Below are 24,775 nucleotides of genomic sequence, written 5' to 3'. Positions count from 1 at the left end.
AGAAACACAACATTCACCCACCTGCAAGTGAACCACAACATTCACCCACCTACAGAAGAATCACAACATTCACCCACCTACAGGAGAAGCACATCATTCACCCACCTGCAGGTGAACCACAACATTTACCCACCTACAGGTGAACCACAGCGTTCACCCACCTACAGGAGAACCACAACATTCACTCATCTACAGGAGAACCACAACATTCACAAACCTGCAAGTGAACCACAACATTCACCCACCTGCAGGTGAACCACAACATTCACCCACCTGCAGGTGAACCTAAACATTCACCCACCTGCAGGTGAACCTAAACATTCACCCACCTGCAGGTGAACCACAACATTCACTCAGCAGCAGGTGAACTGCAACATTTACCCACATACAGGAGAACCACAACATTCACCTACCTGCATGTGAATCACAGCATTTTCCCAACTACAGGAGAACCACAACATTCACCCATCTACCGGAGAACCACAACATTCACCCATCTACCGGAGAACCACAACATTCACCCACCTGCAGGTGAACCACAACATTCAATCACATGAAGGAGAAATACAACATTCACCCACCTGCAGGTGAACCACAATATTCACCCACCTGCAGGTGAACCAAAACATTCACCCACCTGCAGGTGAACCACAACATTCACCCACCTGCAGGTGAACCACAACATTCACCCACCTGCAGGTAAACCACAACATTCACCCACCTGCAGGTGAACTACAACATTCACCCACCTGCAGGTGAACCACAACATTCACCCACCTACAGGTGAACTACAACATTCACCCGCCTGCAGGTGAACCACAACCTTCACCCACCTGCAGGTGAACCACCACATTCACTCACCTGCAGATGAACTGCAACATTCACTCACCTGCAGGAGAACCACAACACTCACCCACCTACAGGTGAACCACAACATTCACCTACCTCCAGGTGAACCACAACATTCACCTACCTCCAGGTGAACCACAACATTCATAACCAGCAATGATTTGTGGTTATAGAAAGAAATTCTTTCATAACAATTTACAATTCAATTACAGAAGGTATGGTACTCGACCCTATGGCGTGTGAATGTTAGCACTCACAGCTGGTCCAGAGGTTAACACACCGGCCTGTGGGTGTTAGGACTCGCTTACCATGGTTCGATACCTAATACGTTCTGTGATTTAATTGCAAATTTAATTATGAAAGTATTTTTTTTTTAATAAGCACAAATATTTGTCTGGTCAAAGAGGACAAAATAAATATTCAGACAAGAATATGTTGGTTTCACCTTTCCATGTATAAAACCTTGAACTAAAATTACAACAGCATGATATAGAATTAGAACTGAACAAGAGTCTAATACTCCGTTTGGTTTCCAAAACTCCGAGAAGGTCGTATCAAGCAGGTTCATGGTTGACACATGTTATCAAGTTTCATAAACGACAGTACCGATTTCAATTTGAATAAAAGTTCAGGATTATTTAAATTAGATTAATTTATTAGAGATAGAATTTGTGAGAAATTTAAAGTGAGCCTGAATAGTCACTCATAAAAATTTTATTTGACATGTAACCTGACCAAATCTTCACTTAGGGTTTTAGTATTTCTTGAGAATATATTGGTTTGACTACCATGTTTCTGCACATGTACTTTATTTAGTGTGAATGGGGACAATATGGAGAAGACCCACTGCAGTGTGGAGAGACTGCGGGCCCATCTGTCAGTCAATAGTATGGGAATTGTTAAAATTAAAGTTTCCACAACTATGTGCACTCACAGCCAATAGGTGGGTGAACTCTTCTACGTGAATTCTGCAGAAATTTTTCCCACAATGAAACTACTAAATCTGGACTGCGTGTAGTGCATAGTCTCAACTGGTGTTTGGTGCCATCATTGCTGCTAGCCTTGTGCACCCATGCTCAGGTTACAGTGTAATAGTTCACTTGAAGCTTGAACGACTCAGATAGTCGAGCGGAGACAATTTTTGGAGTCCCAGACCCGCCTTAATGTCTGCTACCTGGAGTCTACCTGGAGGGTATTCCGGGAATCAACGTCCCACCTTCCCGGTCCATGATCAGGCCTCCCGGTGGATGAGGGCCTGATCAATCAGACCGATAACCCTGGCCCCACGCACGCAGTCCATAGTAATCACAGCCCGGCTGATTTGGAACTTAAAAAAAATATCCAGTTTCCTCTTCAAGACCGCTAGGGAATCTCTTGGTTATACCCCCCTTATGTATAACGGAAGACTGTTGACTATTATCTGGCCCCTTACACTTACTGTGTTGTATCTCAGTATACTCATGGCACCCCTGATTTTCACTGGGGTTATTTTGCACTGTTTGCAACTGTGGCCCGTAGCTCGCTTAGTAGCGCACTCAGCTCACACACTGAGGTCCGGGAGTCGATCCCCTGTACGTCTGGAAACATTAGGACGTGTTTCCGTAAGACACCTGCTGTCCATGTTTACCTATCAGTAAAATGGGTACCTGGGTGTTTGTCGAATAGTGTTGGTCGCATCCTGGGACGTAATTAGCCTAATTTGCCCGAAAGTCTCTGTATACCTTGTATATGTACTCCATAAGTTTTACAAAGAAGAGACATAGTAGTGAGACTGGTGGGAGCTCAGGTTCCCTCTCCTCACATAATGTGGAACTCAGGCTTCCTCTTCCCACATACTGTTCAACCCAGCTCCCTCTTCTAATATACTGTGAAACACAGGCTCCAATACTCCACCTACTGTGGAGCCCAGTTTCCCTCTCCCTACGTACTGTGGAGCCCAGGGTCCCTCGCCCTACGTACTGTGGAGCCCAGGGTCCCTCTCCCTACGTACTGTGGAGCCCAGGGTTCCTCTCCCAACATACTTTGGAGCCCAGGGTTCCTCTCCCAACATACTTTGGAGCCCAGGCTCCCTCGCCCCACAAATTGTGGAGACCAGGCTCTCCCCCACGATGCGGAGCCCGGCTCCCTCTCCCCCAAATACATCAAATACAAACAGCTGATTGTCAGTGGTGCGAGTGACGAGACACTGTGCTTGTTAGAACATGATGCTAGACTAAGTGCTTAGAAGAGTCTAGGTGCTGGAATATGGTGCTAGGGGAGGGTAGGTGACTTAGAAGATGGGGCTAGGGGAGCGTAGGTGCCTTATACAATGGTGCTAGAAGAGGATAATAGGTGCCAAGGCTAGGTGCCGTCGATGGATGAATGAAAGCTAGAGGTGATGGAACGGGGGGAGGGGGTGTGTCGTTATGTATACTGATGAATGAGAATAGGTGCTGGGGGGGGCGAGGGAAGATCAATTTAAAAAAAAAGGTGGCAGTGATATTGTGTAGGTGCCAGAGGGAAGGGTGTGCGAGAGTGATCATGCAGAGATGTGTTCCAATTACGTTTCCCTTCCAAAAATCACAATTGCCACTTTGTGCGTACATCAACCAAAGCGCTCAAAATGGAATTGAGAAGAGTTGTACTGGCGGGCCAGGAAAGGTCATTCTATTAGAGTGTTGGGGAGAGTCGGCTGCCTGGTTCATGTCTATACGTAGCCTGATTTTACAGTGTTGTTTATCCTGTTGCAGCTGTGTGGCTGGATAATGCAGCGGTCAGTAATTGGGCTAATAAATGTATAGGCAACGGATATGTAAAAAAAAAAAAAAAATCAGATTTTTACAAAAGTGAGACGCATGGAACAATTTTTGTGCATGACTAGAAACAATACATAAAGCATGCAGTTGTTGTACACGTAGAAACAAGTGGTAAGTAGATGGGTGAGTTGTATATAAATATGTGCATGTATGTGTGTTAGTGTGAAGGACGATGAGTTGAATGAACGTTGGAGGCACGTACTGGAGGCGGGGAGGTAGTGGTGGATGGTGGAGAGAGGGTAGAAAGGTTCAGCGTGGGAGGAGGAGATGACGAGGAGTGTTGCGGCGGCTTTAGGCACCTGCACGGACTGGGTGAGCTGGGTGCCCAGGGCGGCACTCACCCGTGACATAAGTGCCACACGCCCCGGGTAACTCTCCCCTGCAAGGTGACACCCACAGCGTCACTATCACCTCACCTTCATGACACTTGCTCAAAATGAATAACACACACACACACACACACACATACACACACACACACACACACATCGATACCTTAACGGCAATGGGACCGGACATCTCCCCGTGGGTCCTTAGAGAGGGAGCGGATATGCTATGTGTGCCACTTACCACAATCTTCAACACATCCCTGGAAACTGGGCAACTACCTGAGGTATGGAAGACGGCAAATGTAGTTCCCATTTTTAAAAAAGGAGACAGAAAAGAGGCACTAAACTATAAACCTGTGTCACTGACGTGTATAGTACGCAAAGTTATGGAGATTATCAGGAGGAGAGTGGTGGAGAACCTGGAGCGGAACAAGAGTATAAACGCCAACCAGCACGGATTCATGGAAGGCAAATCCTGTGTCACAAACCTTCTGGACTTTTATGATAAAGTAACAGAAATAAGACACGAGAGAGAGGGGTGGGTTGATTGCATCTTCTTGGACTGCAGGAAGGCCTTTGACACAGTTCCTCACAAGAGATTAGTGCAGAAGCTAGAGGAACAGGCGCATATAACAGGAAGGGCACTGCAATGGATCAGAGAATACCTGACAGGGAGGCAACAACGAGTCATGGTACGTGATGAGGTATCACAGTGAGCACCTGTGACGAGCGGGGTCCCACAGGGGTCGGTCCTAGGGCCAGTGCTGTTTTTGGTATATGTGAACGACATGATGGAAGGGTTAGACTCAGAAGTGTTCCTGTTAGCAGATAATGTGAAGTTAATGAAGAGAATTAAATCAGATGAGGATCAGGCAGGACAAACTGGACACCTGGTCCAGTAACTGGCCTCTCAAATTTAACCCCGCCAAATGCAAAGTCATGAAGATCGGGGAAGGGCACAGAAGACCACAGACGACGTATAGGCTAGGTGGCCAAAGACTGCAAACCTCGCTCAAGGAGAAAGATCTTGGGGTGAGTATAACACAGAGCATGTCTCCGGAAGCACACATCAACCAGATAACTTCTGCAGCATATGGGTGCCTGGCAAACCTGAAAACAGCGTTCCGATACCTTAGTAAGGAATCGTTCAAGACACTGTACACCGTGTACGTCAGGCCCATACTGGAGTATGCAGCACCTGTTTGAAACCCGCACTTGATCAAGCACGTCAAGAAATTAGAGAAAGTGCAAAGGTTTGCGACAAGGTTAGTTCCAGAGCTAAGGGGAATGTCCTATGAAGAAAGATTAAGGGAAATCGGCCTGACGACACTGGAGGACACGAGGGTCAGGGGAAACATGTTAACATATAAAATACTGCGCGAAATAGACAAGGTGGACAGAGACAGGATGTTCCAGGGAGGGGACACAGAAACAAGAGGCCACAATTGGAAGTTGAAGACACAGATGAGTCAAAGGGATGTTAGGAAGTATTTCTTCAGTCATAGAGCTGTCAGGCAGTGGAATAACCTAGAAAGTGATGTAGTGGAGGCGGGAACCATACATAGTTTTAAGACGAGGTATGATAAAGCTCATGGAGCAGGGCGAGAGAGGACCCAGTAGCAACCAGTGAAGAGGCGGGGCCAGGAGCTAAGACTCGACCCCTGCAACCACAAATAGGTGAGTACACACACGCACACAGAAACACACAGACACACACACACACACACACATACACACACACATATACGTGAACGACATGATGGAAGGGTTAGACTCAGAAGTGTCCCTGTTTGCAGATGATGTGAAGTTAATGAGGAAAATTAAATCAGATGAGGACCAGGCAGGACTTCAAAAAGACCTGGACAGACTGGACACCTGGTCCAGCAAATGGCTTCTCGAATTTAATCCTGCCAAATGCAAAGTCATGAAGATAGGGGAAGGGCACAGAAGACCACAGACAGAGTATAGGCTAGGTGGCCAAAGACTGCAAACCTCACTCAAGGAGAAAGATCTTGGAGTGAGTATAACACCGAGCATGTCTCCGGAAGCACACATCAATCAGATAACTGCTGCAGCATGTGGGCGCCTGGCAAACCTGAGAACAGCGTTCCGATACCTTAGTAAGGAATCGTTCAAGACACTGTACACCGTGTATGTCAGGCCCATACCGGAGTATGCAGCACCTGTTTGGAACCCACACTTGATAAAGAACGTCAAGAAACTAGAGAAAGTACAGAGGTTTGCCACAAGGTTAGTTCCAGAGCTAAGGGGATTGTCCTATGAAGAAAGATTAAGGGAAATCGGCCTGACGACACTGGAGGACAGGAGGGTCAGGGAAGACATGATAACGACATAAAATACTGCGTGGAATAGACAAGGTGGACAAAGACAGGATGTTCCAGGGAGGGGACACAGAAACAAGAGGCCACAATTGGAAGTTGAAGACACAAATGAGTCAGAGAGATATTAAGGAGTATTTCTTCAGTCATAGAGTTGTCAGGCAGTTGAATAACCTAGAAAGTGACGTAGTGGAGGCAGGAACCATACACAGTTTTAAGACGAGGTTTGATAAAGCTCATGGAGCGGGGAGAGAGAGGGCCCAGTAGCAACCGGTGAAGAGGCGGGGCCAGGAGCTAAGACTCGACCCCTGCAACCACAAATAGGTGAGTACAAATAGGTGAGTACACACACACACACACACACACACACACACACACACACACACACACACACCAGCAACCACAATTAGGTGAGTACACACACGACCACTATACTCTAGAACTTTAAGAACATACACTTAAGACGCCATGATCTGGCGGCTCTAATGCTGACAGATCATTGCAGTTGGAGGGAAGATGAGAAAAACTTAAGTTTAGATAAGACTTAAAACAGTGTATATAGTATATAACCAATCTTAAAATAAAAATATTTGCAATGCTCTAAATATTTGTGGCTACAATGGTCATGGGGCCAGATGGTTGCTACAGTAACAGTCTGCTCTTGACACAACGCAATCTCTTCTGATTTGAACTTAGTAATACCTAAGGATGCTAGAATCAGGAACTATGGTCATAATGTGTCCTGCTTGAAGTTTCTCAATTCTCTCATCTTTTAAGACAATGGACACTAAATATGAACCATAATAAACTGCTCCTATCTGAACACGAACTTGTATTTAAGTCTGAAATGAATGTTCTAAGGATAATTTATAGTTCTTCTCATTTCTATATTTCTAATTGTAACTCAATTAAAATTTTTTAATATATATATATATATATATATATATATATATATATATATATATATATATATATATATATATATATATATATATATATATATATATATATATATATGTCGTGCCTAATAGGTAAAACTGGTCAATTAGCAAGAACTCATTAAAAATTAGGTCCATTCTAAAATTTTCTCTTATACGTTTAAAGATATATTTTTTTCATTGATGTTAATGTTAAATTTTTTAATTTTGCACCAAAAGAAACTTAGAAAAGTTACCTAACTTTATTATAACAAGCGCAATTTATTTTAGCTTAACCCAACTAAATATATTTTTGGTACATTTACAATAATTTAATAATAAACAAACACAATGAAATATATTTTTCTTCGTTAGGTTCAGAATGATTTTTGCGAAATTATTGCATACACATATTTTTGCTTGTCTTATATGGGAAGATGAGCGTTGCTATTTAAGCCAAAATTGCAAGTTTTACATATTCGGTACGACATAATATATATATATATATATATATATATATATATATATATATATATATATATATATATATATATATATATATATATATATATATATATATATAACTTGCGATTTTGGTTTAAATAGCAATGCTCTTGTTGCCGAATAAGGCATGCGAAAATTTGTGTATGCAATAATTTCGCAAAAAATATTCTGAACCTAACAAAAACAAATATTTCATTGGGTTTTTTATTATTAAATTACAGTAAACCTATCTAAAATATATTTAGTTGGATTAGGCTAAATTAAATTGCGTTTGTTATAAGGTTAGGTAAGATTTGTAACGTTCTTTTAGTACAAAATTATTAATTTTTACCTTAGCATAAATTAAAAGATATATCTTTAAACATATAAAAGAAAATTTTAGAAAGGACTTACTTTTAAATGAGTTCTGGCTAATTGACCAGTTTTACCTCTTCGGCAGGACGATATATATATATATATATATATATATATATATATATATATATATATATATATATATATATATATATATATATATATATATATATATATATATATATATATATATCAATAAGATCACAGTAAACAGGTGATTTCAGAATATGCAAAACAACCACTCTGAAAGAATAGAGAAATTCCAAGCGCTTTCGTGACTACTCACATTATCAATGAACTATTGATAATGTGAGTAGTCACGAAAGCGCTTGGAATTTCTTTATTCTTTCAGAGTGGTTGTTTTGCATATATATATATATATATATATATATATATATATATATATATATATATATATATATATATATATATATATATATATATATGTGTATATATATATATATATATATATATATATATATATATATATATATATATATATATATATATATATATATATATATATATATATATATGCAATAATCGTGAACAAGCGATACAAGATGCAAAAAAAAAAAAAAAACAGAGGGAGAGTTGAGTGATAGCTGTAGGACTTTCGTGTTGCAATTATCACATCATCAGGAGCTTCCAATGTTGCAGAAATTAGTAGAAAGTCTGAGCAATTTTGTCCAGGGGAACGTTTTTTGCTCGAATGAGGTAGGGAGGCAGGAGACATTAAGTGCCCCAGACATACCAGTACCCAGTGTCCAGTGCCAGAAAGATTAATTATTAAAGCATTAGAAGACAGTCAGTCCACAAGCACTGATAATGTAGTAATGACGTAGTGAACATAGCAGTAGTCACATGATAATTATAAAATATTCGGTCAGACATTGATATGATATAAAAGGCTTTACATATTGAATACAGATATATCTGGCAATAGTTTTAGGAAAATTCCATGAACTTAAGAAAATGGGCCCAAGGCCGACTCACCTCAAACTAAAAGGAGACATCTGTAGTTTGTCTATAGGAAGACGGACATAGTGTATCTATCCCACCAGATTTTTGGGCAGACGCTGGTCTGACCATCAAGAACGAGCAGGTAAACAGGCCCTAATTCCTCAGTGTGGAACTACAACACTTAAGACAACTCAAAGCATTCGTATTGGAATCGAGATTGAATAATCCACTAATATTAATGTTTAATGAACGTTTATCATGTTTTATAACTGCAGATTCTAAAATATTTTTTTTTCAAACCATGATATACAGGGAACTAGAACTTTGGTTTCTGATCAGTTTGAGGAATTGTTGCAAACTCGGCTGTGGTTGAATATTACATTTGATTCCTTAGCTGTTTGTATTGAACATCGGTATCGTGTTATTCTAACATCACATAATAGTTGAGGTCAATTCAAACTTGATTCGCTTATAATTGAGGTTATCATGCATAGAATAAAACTGGATTCCTACGCGAATGCTTAAGATTGTTTTAAGTGTTGTAGTTGATCACCTGAAGAATTAAGGTCTGTTTTCCTGCTTGTTCTTGATGGTTAGACCAACGTCAGCCCAAGAAGCTAGTGGGATAAATTATTGCCATCTTCCCTTTAGTTGTAACTGAGTCGGCCTTGGACCCATTTTTTAGCACCTCCTACCTTCTTACCTCATTCGAGCAATAAAAGTTCCCCTGGACGAATCTTCCTGGATTTCATACTCATTTTTTTTGCAACATTGCAAGTTTATGTGTTAATTGCAACACAAAAGGCCTAGAGTTACCATTCAACTCCCCCTGTGGTTGTTTTGCATATATATATATATATATATATATATATATATATATATATATATATATATATATATATATATATATATTTGTGAATGTTTGGCTAATGTATTTTGTCTTTACATAAAACATATTTGAAATATAGGGGGTGGTAGGAGAAAATTCTCAAACAGTTTCAGGGTGAACCTTGAGTTTTCCCTGAAGCAAGTTTATTCTTTTCTCTGAGGATGAGGGTCCCCAGGACAGTCCTACAGGTGGTACCTCCCTATATTTATATATATATATATATATATATATATATATATATATATATATATATATATATATATATATATATATATATATATATATATAATGCCGTGCCGAATAGGTAAAACTGGTCATATTAAGTCCTTTCTAAGATTTTATTTTTTACATTTAAAGATATATATTTTTTCATAGATGTTAATTATAAAAATTAATGATTTTGTACCAAAAGAGCTTTAGGAAAACTTACCTAACTTATTAAAACAAGCGCAATTTAATTTAGCCTAATCCACTCAATATATTTTATATATGTTTAAAATAACTTAATAATAAACAGACACAATGAAATATATTGCATACACAAATTTTAGCTTGTCTTATATGGCAAGTAGTGCATTGTTATTTAGGCTAAAATCGCAAGTTTTATTTATCTGACACAACATATATATATATATATATATATATATATATATATATATATATATATATATATATATATATATATATATTATACATAATGGAACCTGAGAACAGATATTTTGCATTAATAAATATAATATTTTAGCAGGTTAGAGGGTCTGGTTAATTAAAGTTTGCCTGAGGTGAGAGCAGAGTAGTGTAAGACAAGGGTAGAATATTGGTCTCACCGACACAAGGGTTCTCGTTGACGAGGGAGTAGAGGCGGGAACACTTCTTATCCAGACCGTCAGGACAGATACAGCCCAGCAAAGGCGTCTCCCTCAGCTGCAGCCACACCTTCAGGCAGTCCTCCCTGTAGGGTAAGACCAGAGTCATGAGGTCACTCAGGGCGAGACCAAGTTCAAGAGGTCACTCAGAGCGAGACGAGGTTCACGAGGTCACTCAGGGCGAGACCAGGTTCACGAGGTCACTCAGGGCGAGACCAGGTTCACAAGGTCACACAAAGGTTCAGGAAGTTACCCATGACACATAGGTCAATTACTACTTCACTTACATGGTTGAACACGGTAAGATCAGGGCCACTAGGTCACTGAGGGTAAGACCAGGGTCACTATGTCACTGAGGGTAAGACCAGGGCCACTAGGTCACTGAGGGTAAGACCAGGGTCACTAGGTCACTGAGGGTAAGACCAGGGTCACTAGGTCACTGAGGGTAAGACCAGGGTCACTAGGTCACTGAGGGTAAGACCAGGGCCACTAGGTCACTGAGGGTAAGACCAGGGTCACTAGGTCACTGAGGGTAAGACCAGGGTCACTAGGTCACTGAGGGTAAGACCAGGTCCACTAGGTCACTGAGGGTAAGACCAGGGTCACTAGGTCACTGAGGGTAAGACCAGGGTCCCTAGGTCACTGAGGGGTAAGACCAGGGTCACTATGTCACTGAGGGTAAGACCAGGTCCACTAGTTCACTGATGGCAAAACCAGGACCACTAGGTCACTGTGGGTAAAATGTGGAGAAATTTTCTCCACAGGGGGCGTCGACCCCTCTCAAGAGACTAAAACTCCTCTCTCTAATTTCACTCACTGGCAGAGCAGGAGTGGGCTAGAGAGGGTCATGACCTCTTTTTTTCCATTAAGAGGGATAAAGCTAGAGCTTATATCTTGCAGCGTAACTCCATTAACGTATACCAGAACCATCCATATATCTCAGCATGTGTTCGTCACTCTCCATGTTTACACACTCTCACTAATGAGACGCGCGTTAAGAGCAGATAAAATCGTCACATGACATTCACACGTTTTCAGATAGCTCTGCCCTCTTACCGGAGAATCTGCAAAACAATACATTCACGTGTTTCTCTGAGTAAGCTTCGGTTTCCTCACACCATTAAAAATTCGAGACAATATGCCTACATGTGTGATTGTTTCATATGTAGTTACATCAGCCCGCGCTCCCTTACATAACTTTCACAGACATGGGCCCCTAATTGCTCCTTCGAATACTACACGGTTAATGATCTATTTCATTTTTATTATTAACAGTGGTTATAGTACTTAAAAACCTGCTATTGTTTTCTTAACAGGTGTCATAGCACTTACTACCTTGCTACAGTTATTTTTCTGTTAACAGTGGTTATAACAGTTACTGCCCAGCTGCAGATGTTGCATTTCTGTTGACAGTGGTTATAGCACTTACTGCCCTGTTGATGTTGTATTTCTGTTAACAATGGTTATAGCACTTACTGCCATGCTGCAGATATTGTATTTCTGTTAACAGTGATTATAACACTTACTGCCCTACTGCAGATGTTGTATTTCTGTTAACAGTGGTTATATTATTATTATTATAATCAAGGGGGAAGCGCTAAACCCGTAGGATTATACAGCGCCCAGGGGAGGGGGGATGTGGAAGGCATTCAGGCTTAATTCGGGGAACTGGAGCACAGATCCAATTCCTTAAATCAAGAGCCCCTCACCAACATCAAGGAACCTTCCATGAGGGGTACAGTGGTTATAGCACTTACTGCCTTGCTGCAGATGTTATATTTCTGTTAACAGTGGTTATAGCACTTGCTGTCTCCTGCTAACAACCAGTGAGGATCTTTATTTTCACATCCTTATCATAACTATCATCATTTAGCTCCTGAAGTCAGTTTTATTATGTTTTAAGACTTTTTCAATCACATCTATATTTGTTTTGTATTATACATTTGAGAGGTCTGCTACACAGACTAATTTATGCCCACGGTATTTTTTTTTTAATAATTTTACAATACATATATCTAAAATACACAAACAACCCGTACATAGATGAAAGAAACTTATAACGACGTTTCAGTCAGACTAGAACCATTAACTAGTCAAACACTAATGGTTCAAGTCGGACCGAAACGTCCGGGTAGACTGGTAAGCCAGCGGAAGGCCTCGATCAGATGTCCAAAAGCTCCAGTGGTGGGTCATCATATGACTAAGACCCGAGTCAGGAAACATTTGTTCTGTTTCCTGACAAACCTTAGCTAACCTAACCTAACCTATGTGCCAGTTATTTGTGGATTGTTCCAGTCACAGTATTGTGCCTCTCTCTTCTTTGTATATATCTAATAAAGGGGTTAGAGAGAGAGAGAGAGAGAGAGAGAGAGAGAGAGAGAGAGAGAGAGAGAGAGAGAGAGAGAGAGAGAGAGAGAGAGAGAGAGAGAGGCCAATTAGAAGTTTGCACTTACAGCACCAGTCTCTTAATATATTAATTTATACCCTCTGGTTAACACTGTTGTCTGCAGTTCCCCCCAGATCTCTCTCTCCAACATCTTCAATATTTTTATCATTATATATCGTGCAGATTCACCTGTAAATTAACAATGAACCTGGAATAATTCACTCTTACTCTGCTGCGCCTCATTTTAGCATGGTCATGTTGGTCTAATATGATAGATAATTAAATACTGTAAAACGTTGGTTTTGAAGAATGTTTTCATATAGAAATACTGATTATCATTATCGAGAATTTTTAGCTCTCATGTGCTTCAAGTACATTTAACAATGATTTTCATGTGTTCACGTACATTTAACAATAGCTCTCATCTGTTTAACGTACAATTAATAGCTCTCATGTGCTTAACATACATTTAACAATAGCTCTCATGTGCTTAACATACATTTAACAATAGCTCTCATGTGCTTAACATACATTTAACAATAGCTCTCATGTGCTTAACATACATTTAACAATAGCTCTCATGTGCTTAACATACCATACCCCGGCCGGGATTGAACCTGCGGTCAGAGTCTCAAAACTCCAGACCGTCGCGTTAGCCACTAGACCAGCTAGCCACAATAAGATTCGTCCAACTAGGTATATTTCTACACCATAGGAAGGTTAGCACAGGCACCACTGTGGCCACAAATGCAAGTTTTTACAGACGAATCTCCAGCTAGCGTGGCCGTGACGTTCAATCCCGGCCGGGGTATGGTTTGTTTGCAATAGTGTCATTACGATTTCGTGAGTCGTGCTTAACATACATTTAGCAATAGCTCTCATGTGCTTAACATATATTTAACAATAGCTCTCATGTGCTTAACATACATTTAACAATAACTCTCATGTGCTTAACATACATTTAACAATAGCTCTCACGAGCATCAAGTACAGTTAATAATATAAATGGTATTGAAATCCGATTCCTCCTGCCTTAAAACATATGATATGACGACAATGGTGCATATGATTATATTAGGTCTATGGGGTTTCAGGGGGCGAACCCTGGTGACCTTAAGGATTTTCTTTTGCCTCTCTTCTGGATCAATTATTCATGACACAAGGAACATGGATAATACCACGGATAAAGTGTAACACGCAGTCTGAATCACGACATGAGTTAGTCACGACCACTATCTTTAAACTTTTTTTCGTAAATACAAATGTTTCACCTGTCAGCTGTGGATGAACGATGTCTTACGAGGAAAAGTAGTGAGAAAGGCACTGCAGTGAAACCTGGGAACTCAGTGTTTCTCAGTGCCAGCCATGGAACTTACAGGTACAAAAGAACACCACTTACCTGTCCGTGTTGTGGCACTGGCCGTTACGGAACTTGCAGGTGGCGCTGAACACGTCAAGACGCTGCTTGCACCATGAGTTGTCGTGGCAGATATCAGCGGCCTCCTCGCAGGTAGGGATGTAGCGCAGCGGGTGCATGTCTACCTCTGCGCCGCCACCAAACACGTGCACGCCAAGAGAAATAAAAAGTTATTGTCGCTGGCGATTTTAGGTATAATCTGGCAACTTATGCCATAATTATGACCAGTTAAAGGCCAACAGGTTCCCTAAACAGAAATTTCAGAGTTACCAAAAGAGTTATATTAAATGTAAAGGATTTAAATCCAAAATCCACAGCCGAAATAGAAAGTGAGTGAGAGTGAGAGTAAAAGTGAGTGAGCGAGTGAGAATGAGCATAATGATGTAATTATAGAGGAAGTAAAGAAATTACTTTCGTGCATCAGTAAATGAAGGAAGCAACGTAAATCTGAATAAGTGAGAGTGTTCAAAAATAATTATAGAGAAAGAATACAACAATAAAGCAAGGTCACCTGTAGTAATGACACAATACAACAATAAAGCAAGAAGGTCACCTGTAGTAATGACACAATACAACAATAAAGCAAGAAGGTCACCTGTAGTAATGACACAATACAACAATAAAGCAAGAAGGTCACCTGTAGTAATGACACAATACAACAATAAAGCAAGAAGGTCACCTGTAGTAATGACACAATACAACAATAAAGCAAGAAGGTCACCTGTAGTAATGACACAATACAACAATAAAGCAAGGTCACCTGTAGTAATGACACAATACAACAATAAAGCAAGAAGGTCACCTGTAGTAATGACACAATACAACAATAAAGCAAGGTCACCTGTAGTAATGACACAATACAACAATAAAGCAAGAAGGTCACCTGTAGTAATGACACAATACAACAATAAAGCAAGGTCACCTGTAGTAATGACACAATACAACAATAAAGCAAGAAGGTCACCTGTAGTAATGACACAATACAACAATAAAGCAAGAAGGTCATCTGTAGTAATGACACAATACAACAATAAAGCAAGAAGGTCACCTGTAGTAATGACACAATTGACACAATACAACAATAAAGCAAGAAGGTCACCTGTAGTAATGACACAATACAACAATAAAGCAAGAAGGTCACCTGTAGTAATGACACAATACAACAATAAAGCAAGAAGGTAACCTGTAGTAATGACACAATACAACAATAAAGCAAGAAGGTCACCTGTAGTAATGACACAATACAACAATAAAGCAAGAAGGTCACCTGTAGTAATGACACAATACAACAATAAAGCAAGAAGGTCACCTGTTGTAATGACAAAATACAACAATAAAGCAAGAAGGTCACCTGTAGTAATGACACAATACAACAATAAAGCAAGAAGGTCACCTGTAGTAATGACACAATACAACAATAAAGCAAGAAGGTCACCTGTAGTAATGACACAATACAACAATAAAGCAAGAAGGTCACCTGTAGTAATGACACAATACAACAATAAAGCAAGAAGGTCACCTGTAGTAATGACACAATACAACAATAAAGCAAGAAGGTCACCTGTAGTAATGACACAATACAACAATAAAGCAAGAAGGTCACCTGTAGTAATGACACAATACAACAATAAAGCAAGAAGGTCACCTGTAGTAATGACACAATACAACAATAAAGCAAGAAGGTCACTTGTAGTAATGACACAATACAACAATAAAGCAAGAAGGTCACCTGTAGTAATGACAATACAACAATAAAGCAAGAAGGTCACCTGCAGTAATGACACAATACAACAATAAAGCAAGAAAGTCACCTGTAGTAATGACACAATACAACAATAAAGCAAGAAGGTCACCTGTAGTAATGACACAATACAACAATAAAGCAAGAAGGTCACCTGTAGTAATGACACAATACAACAATAACGCAAGAAGGTAACCTGTAGTAATGACACAATACAACAATAAAGCAAGGTCACCTGTAGTAATGACACAATACAACAATAAAGCAAGAAGGTCACCTGTAGTAATGACACAATACAACAATAAAGCAAGGTCACCTGTAGTAAGCAAGCAAGGTCACCTGTAGTAATGACACAATACAACAATAAAGCAAGAAGGTCACCTGTAGTAATGACACAATACAACAATAAAGCAAGAAGGTCACCTGTAGTAATGACACAATACAACAATAAAGCAAGAAGGTCACCTGTAGTAATGACACAATACAACAATAAAGCAAGAAGTAGTAATGACACAATACAACAATAAAGCAAGAAGGTCACCTGTAGTAATGACACAATACAACAATAAAGTCACAATACTGCAAGAAGGTCAGTAAATGATACAATACAACAATAAAGCAAGAAGGTCACCTGTAGTAATGACACAATACAACAATAAAGCAAGAAGGTCACCTGTAGTAATGACACAATGAGAAGAATTATTCACTTCACTTCGAAGTATTTTATAGGATTTTTCTAAGATATTGTAAATTAACAACCAAATGTAAATTATGTGGTATCTTCCCTTGATAAGACGCCAAACTAAAACTCACCTCATTAATCAATTAAAATCTTTTCATACACCAGATAAAGTCCCAGTAATGACTCTGTCCTCTACCTCTGAGGACGACTCTGACTCTGCACTCTATTTCTGAAATTAATGTCAAGCTTCCAAACTCTGTCCTCCTCAAGGACCCTAGCCCTTTAATGGTGGGGCTGTCTGAAACTCAAGCAACAAGTTTAACTGCGCTTCTGCAGTCATACCCTAATATTTTTTTCGGATGTGCCGAGAAAATGTACGTTAGGTTATCATGACGTAGATGTGGGAAACTCTAAACCTAATAAACTCTCCCCCTACAGAGCTAATCCTGAAAAGCAAAAGCTACTTCAGCAGCAGGTAGAATTCCTGTTAGAACATGTGTTAGTGGAGGAGTCATCTAGTCCATGGGCTTCACCGTGCATCCTTGTTAAAAAAAACTGATGGAGGTTTTCGTATGTGTACAGACTACCGTAAGGTGAATTAGGTCACAATCACAGATGCTTACCCTCTTCCTCGTTCGGATGACGTAATCGACTTTGTGCGTAAGGCTACTTTTGTGTCCAAATTAGATCTCCTTAAAGGTTACTATCAGGTACCTTTGACGGATAAGGCGAAGGAAATCTCTGCCTTCGTAATTCCAGGTCATTATCAATATACAGTTACCCCCTTCGGAATGAAAAACTCCCCCTCTTCATTCCAGAAACTTATCCATCAGGCTATTAAAGGACTTGAAGGCACGGCAGCGTACCTGGATGATATTGTTGTGATGTCTGATACTTGGGATCAACACCTATTTAAACTTAAGGCTCTCTTTAAGACCTTCCAGAGTTCTCATTTAACTGTTAATTTATCTAAGTCTTCCTTTGGCCAGGCCACTGTTACTTTTCTAGGCCATGAAGTGGGTAGTGGCAAAGTTGCTCCTAAATTTGCTAAAGTTCTTGCCATTAAAGATTACTCAATTCCCCATGATACGAAATCTCTTCAACGTTTCCTAGGCATGATAGGGTTTTAAAGAAAATTTTGCAAAATTTTTTCCAATATTGTAGACCCCCTTACCTCTCTTACCAGTCACAAAGTTCCCTTTAATTGGGCCCCAGAAAGTCAAAATGCTTTTACGAAAGCAAAAAGATTGTTGTGTACTGCACCATTCTTTTGTCTTCAGACTTCTCCAAACCTTTCTCATTACAGATTGATGCTTGTGAGTCTGGGATTGGGGCAGTACTGTTGCAAAACGGGGACGAGAGTTTGCAGCCTGTGGCTTTCTACTCGGCCAAGTTCCAGCCGCACCAGAGGGCTTACCCTGCCATTGAAAAAGAAGCCCTCGCGTTGGTACTGGCCTTGGAGCACTTCGATGTTTATGTGGGTCAGACTTCACAGGTGGTCACTGTCTATAGTGAGCACAACCCTCTGGTATATCTCAAAGCCATGAAGAACCACAATACGAGGCTCATGAGATGGAGTCTACGACTGCAACCCTATTCTCTCAGAATATTACACATTGCTGGCAAAGAAAATAAGTTGGTAGATGCATTATCAAGATTGTAATAGGTTAGGATGTGTTAGGGACTTATGGTAACTCGAAAACTCTTTTTTTTTATCCCCTTGTGTGGGTTTTTTTTTAGTGAGGGGGTGAGGGATACCGTCCTCCCGTACCTTGGACCTACATTAGCCCTACTGTCTGCTGTCTCGCTCTAAGTTTAGGGTTTGGCTTTATGTCGCGAATAAAGCTGAGCTCTATCTAAGAGTTGGACGGTTGAGAGGAAAGGCAGTCCCATTTGATGCCATGGTGGCATGGTTACCAATGGGAGGTGGGTGCCTATTCCTGAGCCCTCTCGGGGTGGGCGTGGCATGCAAAAAGCACGTAACCTTTATTCGGTGCATGTATACACCCTCATTGAAAGGTTATCTCCCCCAACCAGCGAACGAGTACTAAGGATCGGATGATAGGGGGGCCCCGTCGTTCGATTAGTACCCAGGTTCAAGGTTCAAGCCAATGAGAAGATGGTTTTGGCAATCGTAGAGGTGTTATGGGTACCACACACCTGTCTGCCCTTGTTACTCCCATTCTAGAGCTGGTTGAAGCACGGTCTGCTCTCTAGTGGCTTCTATTCTGCCTTGCTTACCGTGGAGTGCACTAATACCTATTGTTGCACATAGTGTATACAGTGTACATACTTCTGTTCTTACTTGGTGAAGGATAATATAGGTCAAAAGTTTTTCTGCTGTGTTTATTTTGCTCCCATTACACCTAGGATAACAGGCCTATGGATTCCTGGGTTGTAATATGCATAAATCAATTAATGAATCACTGTACGGTTTTACAGAGGGGCACTTGAGGAGATCATGTTAATGAATATGATATTGTGCATATGGACTTCAGTAAGGCTTTAGAGAGAGTCCCACATCAGAGACTATTGAGGAAAATTATGGCACACGGAATAGGAAAAAATTTTTCCTGGATAGAGGCGTAGTTGACAGATAGGCAGCAGACAGTCTGCATAAATAGGGAGAAATCTGAGTGGGGAAGCGTCACAAGCGGTATTCCACAGGCGTCAGTGTTGGGCCCCTTGTTGTTCACAATCCACGTAAACGACATAGATGAGGGAACAAATAGTGACATAAGCAAGTTTGCCGATGACACCAAAATAGGCCATCGAATTCATTCTGACGAGGACATTAAAGCACTCCAGGAAGATTTGAATAGACTGATGCAGTGGTTGGGGAAGTGGCAGATGAAGTTTAATATAGACAATTGAGAAAGTTCTAAACATTGGACAGGAAAATAACGATGCCACATATAAACTAAATAATGTAGATCTTAATAGTACTGACTGTGAAAAGGATTTGGGAGTTCTGGTTAGCAATAATCTAAAACCAAGACAACAGTGCATAAGTGTTCGCAATAAAGTGAACAGAATCCTTGGCTTCATATCAAGAAGCATAAATAACAGGAGTCATCAGGTTTTTCTTCAACTCTGTATATCATTGGTTAGGCCTCATTTAGATTATGCTGCGCAGTTTTGGTCACAAATGCACTAGAAAATATACAAAGGGGGATGACAAAGTTGATCCCATGTATCAGAAATCTTCCCTATGAGGATAAACTGAGGGCCCTGAACCTGCACTCTCTAGAAAGGCGTAGAATTAGGGGGGATGCGATTGAGGCGTATAAACTGGAAAACAGGAATAAATAAAGGAAATGTAAATAGCATGCTAAAATTATCTAGCAAGACAGGGCTCGCAACAATGGTTTTAAGTTGGAAAAATTCAGATTCAGGAATGATATAGGAAAGTAGTGGTTTGGCAATAGAGTTGTAGATGAGTGGAACAAACTTCCGAGTACCGTCATAGAAGCTAAAACGTTGTGTAGCTTTAAAAAATAGGTTAGATAAATACATGAGTGGGTGTGGGTGGGTGTGAGTTGGACCTGACTAGCTTGTGCAACTAGGTCTGATGCCGTGCTCCTTCCTTAAGTTGATGTAACCTGATCTGACTAGCTTGGGTCATTGGTTTAAGCTGGTGAGAGACTTGGACCTGTCTTGCATGGGCCAGTAGGCCTACTGCAGTGTTTCTTCTTTCATATGTTCTTAAAACAGAGTGGACAGTTAGCTTTACTGGTGAGTCCAGACCTCGACTTCACTGAGCAGCTGCAGCGAGGATTGTCCACTGCATAAACGTTCTCGGTATTCTGTATAGCTTCTGCAGGAGCTGCTTCCACATAATAAAGTGGTTAAAGTTACCCAATGATACACCCGTAGGAGTTTTCCACACGCTTTCTGTTGCTGGACGTTTAGGATGTGTGTGCATGTCTACAAGAGTGCCTATATTGCCAAGGAACTGCTTGGATTCCTTCCATGACATCTCAAACATGAAATTATTAGGGCACTGACGACACATCCTAACACAATTAAGGCAATTAAGTTTATTGGACAAAGTCGATTTGCTGCAACAGTCGTAACGACCAGGAAACAGAAAGATGGAGTGACGTAGATCTTTGGCCAACTCCCTTGATAGTGTGAGCTTGAAGAAACACCATTTGGTATCGCAAGTAAATGAATAGATGGTTAACGGCGCAAGTGTAATAAATGGTGCCGATTATAGTGACGCTTTAAAATTTAAATACAGACTGATGCTAACGAAAGTACGCAGGGCCAGAGTCCATGGTCACCGTGTTAGGAAGCATGATGACACTGTAGATGTCATTGCTGTAGACTGTTCCCGGAAGAAACTTGCTGTTGTGAAGGGGCCGAGTATAGCAAGAGCCAGTGGAACAAGAAAGTCCGATCAAATAAAATGCGATTTGCAGAAGGAGGATTATGTATTGGATTTAAAAGTTGGAAGTGTCTCCAATATAACTACAATATCGACAGAAAACTGCATAGTGTGATACTGATCAGATGAGGCAGTGGGCTGCAGGATGGCAAACGCAGCGACTTTTGCTACAAGATTCTACTGCCAATGCTGCGTCACCACGACACGATGACACAAACCAATACTCTTGACCGAATTGTGTTTGGTGCAGTAATATTAATACATCTTAAATAAAGATTTGCGGATAAGCACAAAGTCTTTGGCCCTCATCCTTCAGCAACAATAGTCACTCTGAAGTATATATTTTTGTTAGTTGTTTTGAGTTTGACAAAGGCCTGCCTAATATGGGGTAGTAGGCCTGCTGCAGTGTCTCTCCTTTCTTATGTTCTTAAGGATCGTGCACATACAGCCACCAGTTTGCAAGCTCTCTCTCTAATTACCCCCCCCCCCGCCCTCTAAATAGCTCGTGGTGTGCAGTTGACTGTGGAAAATGCTTGTTTCCTGTTTCCCCACGATATAGGCTGTTTTCTTTTTGTTTGAAATTTTTATAATTACCGGGGCGCCTGAAGGAGCCTCGTGGAACTTTTAGGAGTGTTTTAAACATTAACAGTTTAATGGAATTTTAAACTCATGCTGCTTATTTTAACTTCGGCGTGACAGCTTTTAATGAATTTTATCTGTAATGGCTTATTTTATTTTAACTATCTGTTTTTCTTGTATTTTTCATTGCTAAGAATGTTGAACGTTTTACACTGTTAAAGTGCTTTTTAAATTTCAATAATTGCCACACCTTCCACGGTGTTCTCAGACACCACTGTGTTGCTACCTAACAGCCACAGGGCCACTACTGCTGTTACCTAATTTTTCCCTGACGAACCAGTATCAACAGTGCTACACACATCAGCTCAACAATTCATGATCACGTTCTCTTACATTCCATTAACTCATCTCCCTCCCCACCCAAAAAAAAAAAATGTTGCAACGACTCCATGCATGTTTGCATAAGGACATTACTGGGCTGACGCTAGTAACCGGGTTTCATTATCAGTTTACAGTTTGAGGATTCCCAGGGGAATGTATCGTAAATAATTTTGTGTTTATAATTTAGTTGTCGTAGCTATTTTTTATAATCTGCTGCCATTTAATTCACATTTTATAGGCCAGCACACCACTTTATTAAAAATATTTATTTAATTCCCTGCACTCATTTTCATCTCTCTCTCTCTCTCTCTTTTAACACAGGGTTTTACAAGGTTAGGGGTTCCTAACTTTATTTACAAAGTAATAGGTGTTACCTTCATCAGCTCATTTTAAAGCCTTTTTACTGTTAAAAATTTTATAAACAGGGAATACGATGAAGTTGGAGTCATCTGTGGACCAACGATTTCATTTAGTCAACTGACTTTATTTCGTTGATGTCAATATCCTGTACGAACATGTTCCAAATTCGAGTCATCCTATGAATGAATGACCACAGATAAAGTGAAGTCATTGAGAGGGATACAGTCACAGTAAAGTTGTTGACTGCTGCCCGTCTTGTTGTGTAGAAGCTCACTTCTTGCTGTCTTAGAGTGGAGCTAAGTGTGGAACTTTGTCAATGTTGGCTTTATACAAAACAATATGGCCACCAACATTCCTCCGGTGTTGAAGGTTATGCTGAAATAACAGATCTATCTAGGCTGGGTCCAGGCGAGAGATGAGTCGTCTTGCTCTGAGACGGAGGGCAGGTAGTCTATGAAAATGGAACATGCTCAAGGTGTGAACATACTTGTGCCTCGTACAGAATCTTGCAACCTCTATTGTCAAGCAGATGCGAGATACTTCTAAGTGCTATAAGATCTCTCTCTCTCTCTCTCTCTCTCTGCTTCGCTCTCTCTGCTTCGCTCTCTCTGCTTAGCTCTCTCTGCCTCGCTCTCGTGCTGAGTAAGTTGTATCGGTGGGCTTGGTTTAAAAAAAAAATTATTTTGTCGAATAAGTAGAATAAAAACTGGATGTATACAAAACAGCCTGAACATATATATATATATATATATATATATATATATATATATATATATATAATCTCAGTAACAATACTGCGACTAGCCAAGGATTCGAACCCATGGCGAATCCTTGGCTAGTTGCAGGACCACGCAATCCTACAAGAATCAGGCACCCTGCAGAGCTAGGTGTTTTACCTTGATCCGAGGACATATGGTGGTTTGGGTGCCTCGGAGCTAATTTCATTATATTCCCAGTTTGGTGTACTGGCCTTCACGAGCAGTATTTTATATTTTCGTAACCATGAGCGAGTGGTACTGAATCAATAAGAACACTGCGACTAGCCGAGGATTCAAACCTATGTCGTTTTGGCCCGCCACATGGTGAGCGAAAATCACACATGCTCTAACCCAGAGGACCACGCAATTCTACAAGAATCAAACACCCAGCAGAGCTAGGTGTTTTACCTTGATCCGAGGACATACAGAAGTGTGGGTGCCTTTGAGCTAATTTCATTCTAATTTCCGTTTAATGTACTGGTCCTCACGAGCAGTATTTTATATTATTGTAACCACGAACGAGTGGTATTGAATCAATAACAACATTGCGACTACCCGAAGATTCGAACCCATGTCGTTCTGGCCTGCCTCATGGTGAGCGAAAATCACACCCTACCCTTGCCAGTGAGGACTCACGAAATACTTCACTTACGTGTTTGCCCGAGAAATTCTGACACCAGGAAACGAGACTCAACTGGACGCTCAGATTACTGTACCTTTCCTGGTGACAAAGACACAGGGGTGGTCGAAGACGAGGTCCCTGAAGGCGTTACACTGGGGGTCGAGGCGTGGCTCCCGACACAGGCATGTGGGCTGGAACCACGGGAACTGTACCAGCGTCCTCAGTGCCGCCTGGCACCTCGACACTGTCACCGTCGAGCATGCCACTGTTGGAGAAATTTTTTTGGGTCAAACACATTCATTCTGGGTCACACAGGGTCAGATAGCAAGGTACTGTTGTGGAAGATAAAGTGGGGTCACACGGAATCCGACGAGGTCACCTTGCATGTCACTTTGGGGGAAGCACGAGTAGTGATAGCCGAAGTCAAACGTTATCACACAGGGTCAACATTCATGTTACTGTTAATGAGACATACCGATATAGGTCAAACTGGGTCACACAGGGTCAACTATCATGTGCTAGCAGGGAGGCACCAAGATCCTGGTCAAATGGGCTCGGTTACGTCGTCACTGTCAGAATTACAGATACAGTATAAAGTGCATACAACAGGTAAACACAACACACAAAAACCTTATTCATGGAACCTTATCCATC

The 24,775-nt window shown here is 40.7% G+C and overlaps 1 protein-coding gene across 1 annotated transcript in view; it reads right to left on the bottom strand.

Moving 5' to 3' along the window:
- LOC128689793 (uncharacterized) overlaps positions 1-24,346 on the bottom strand; it is a 137,354-nt gene extending 113,008 nt beyond the window's left edge. Inside the window, exons 1-4 of the mRNA XM_053778271.2 lie at positions 24,216-24,346; positions 14,591-14,735; positions 10,767-10,891; positions 3,847-4,023 (exon numbers count right to left, since the gene is read on the bottom strand). Of these exons, the coding sequence (XP_053634246.2) occupies positions 3,847-4,023; positions 10,767-10,891; positions 14,591-14,727 (439 nt within the window). The 5' untranslated portion in view covers positions 14,728-14,735; positions 24,216-24,346. The remainder of the gene's footprint in view (positions 1-3,846; positions 4,024-10,766; positions 10,892-14,590; positions 14,736-24,215) is intronic.
- Positions 24,347-24,775: the final 429 nt, after the last annotated feature.

This window comes from Cherax quadricarinatus, chromosome 22, assembly GCF_038502225.1.
Source record: "Cherax quadricarinatus isolate ZL_2023a chromosome 22, ASM3850222v1, whole genome shotgun sequence".
Classification (NCBI taxonomy): Eukaryota; Metazoa; Arthropoda; class Malacostraca; order Decapoda; family Parastacidae; genus Cherax; species Cherax quadricarinatus.
Note: the sequence above shows the minus strand (reverse complement) of the source record. Positions and strands in the feature narration are given on the sequence as shown.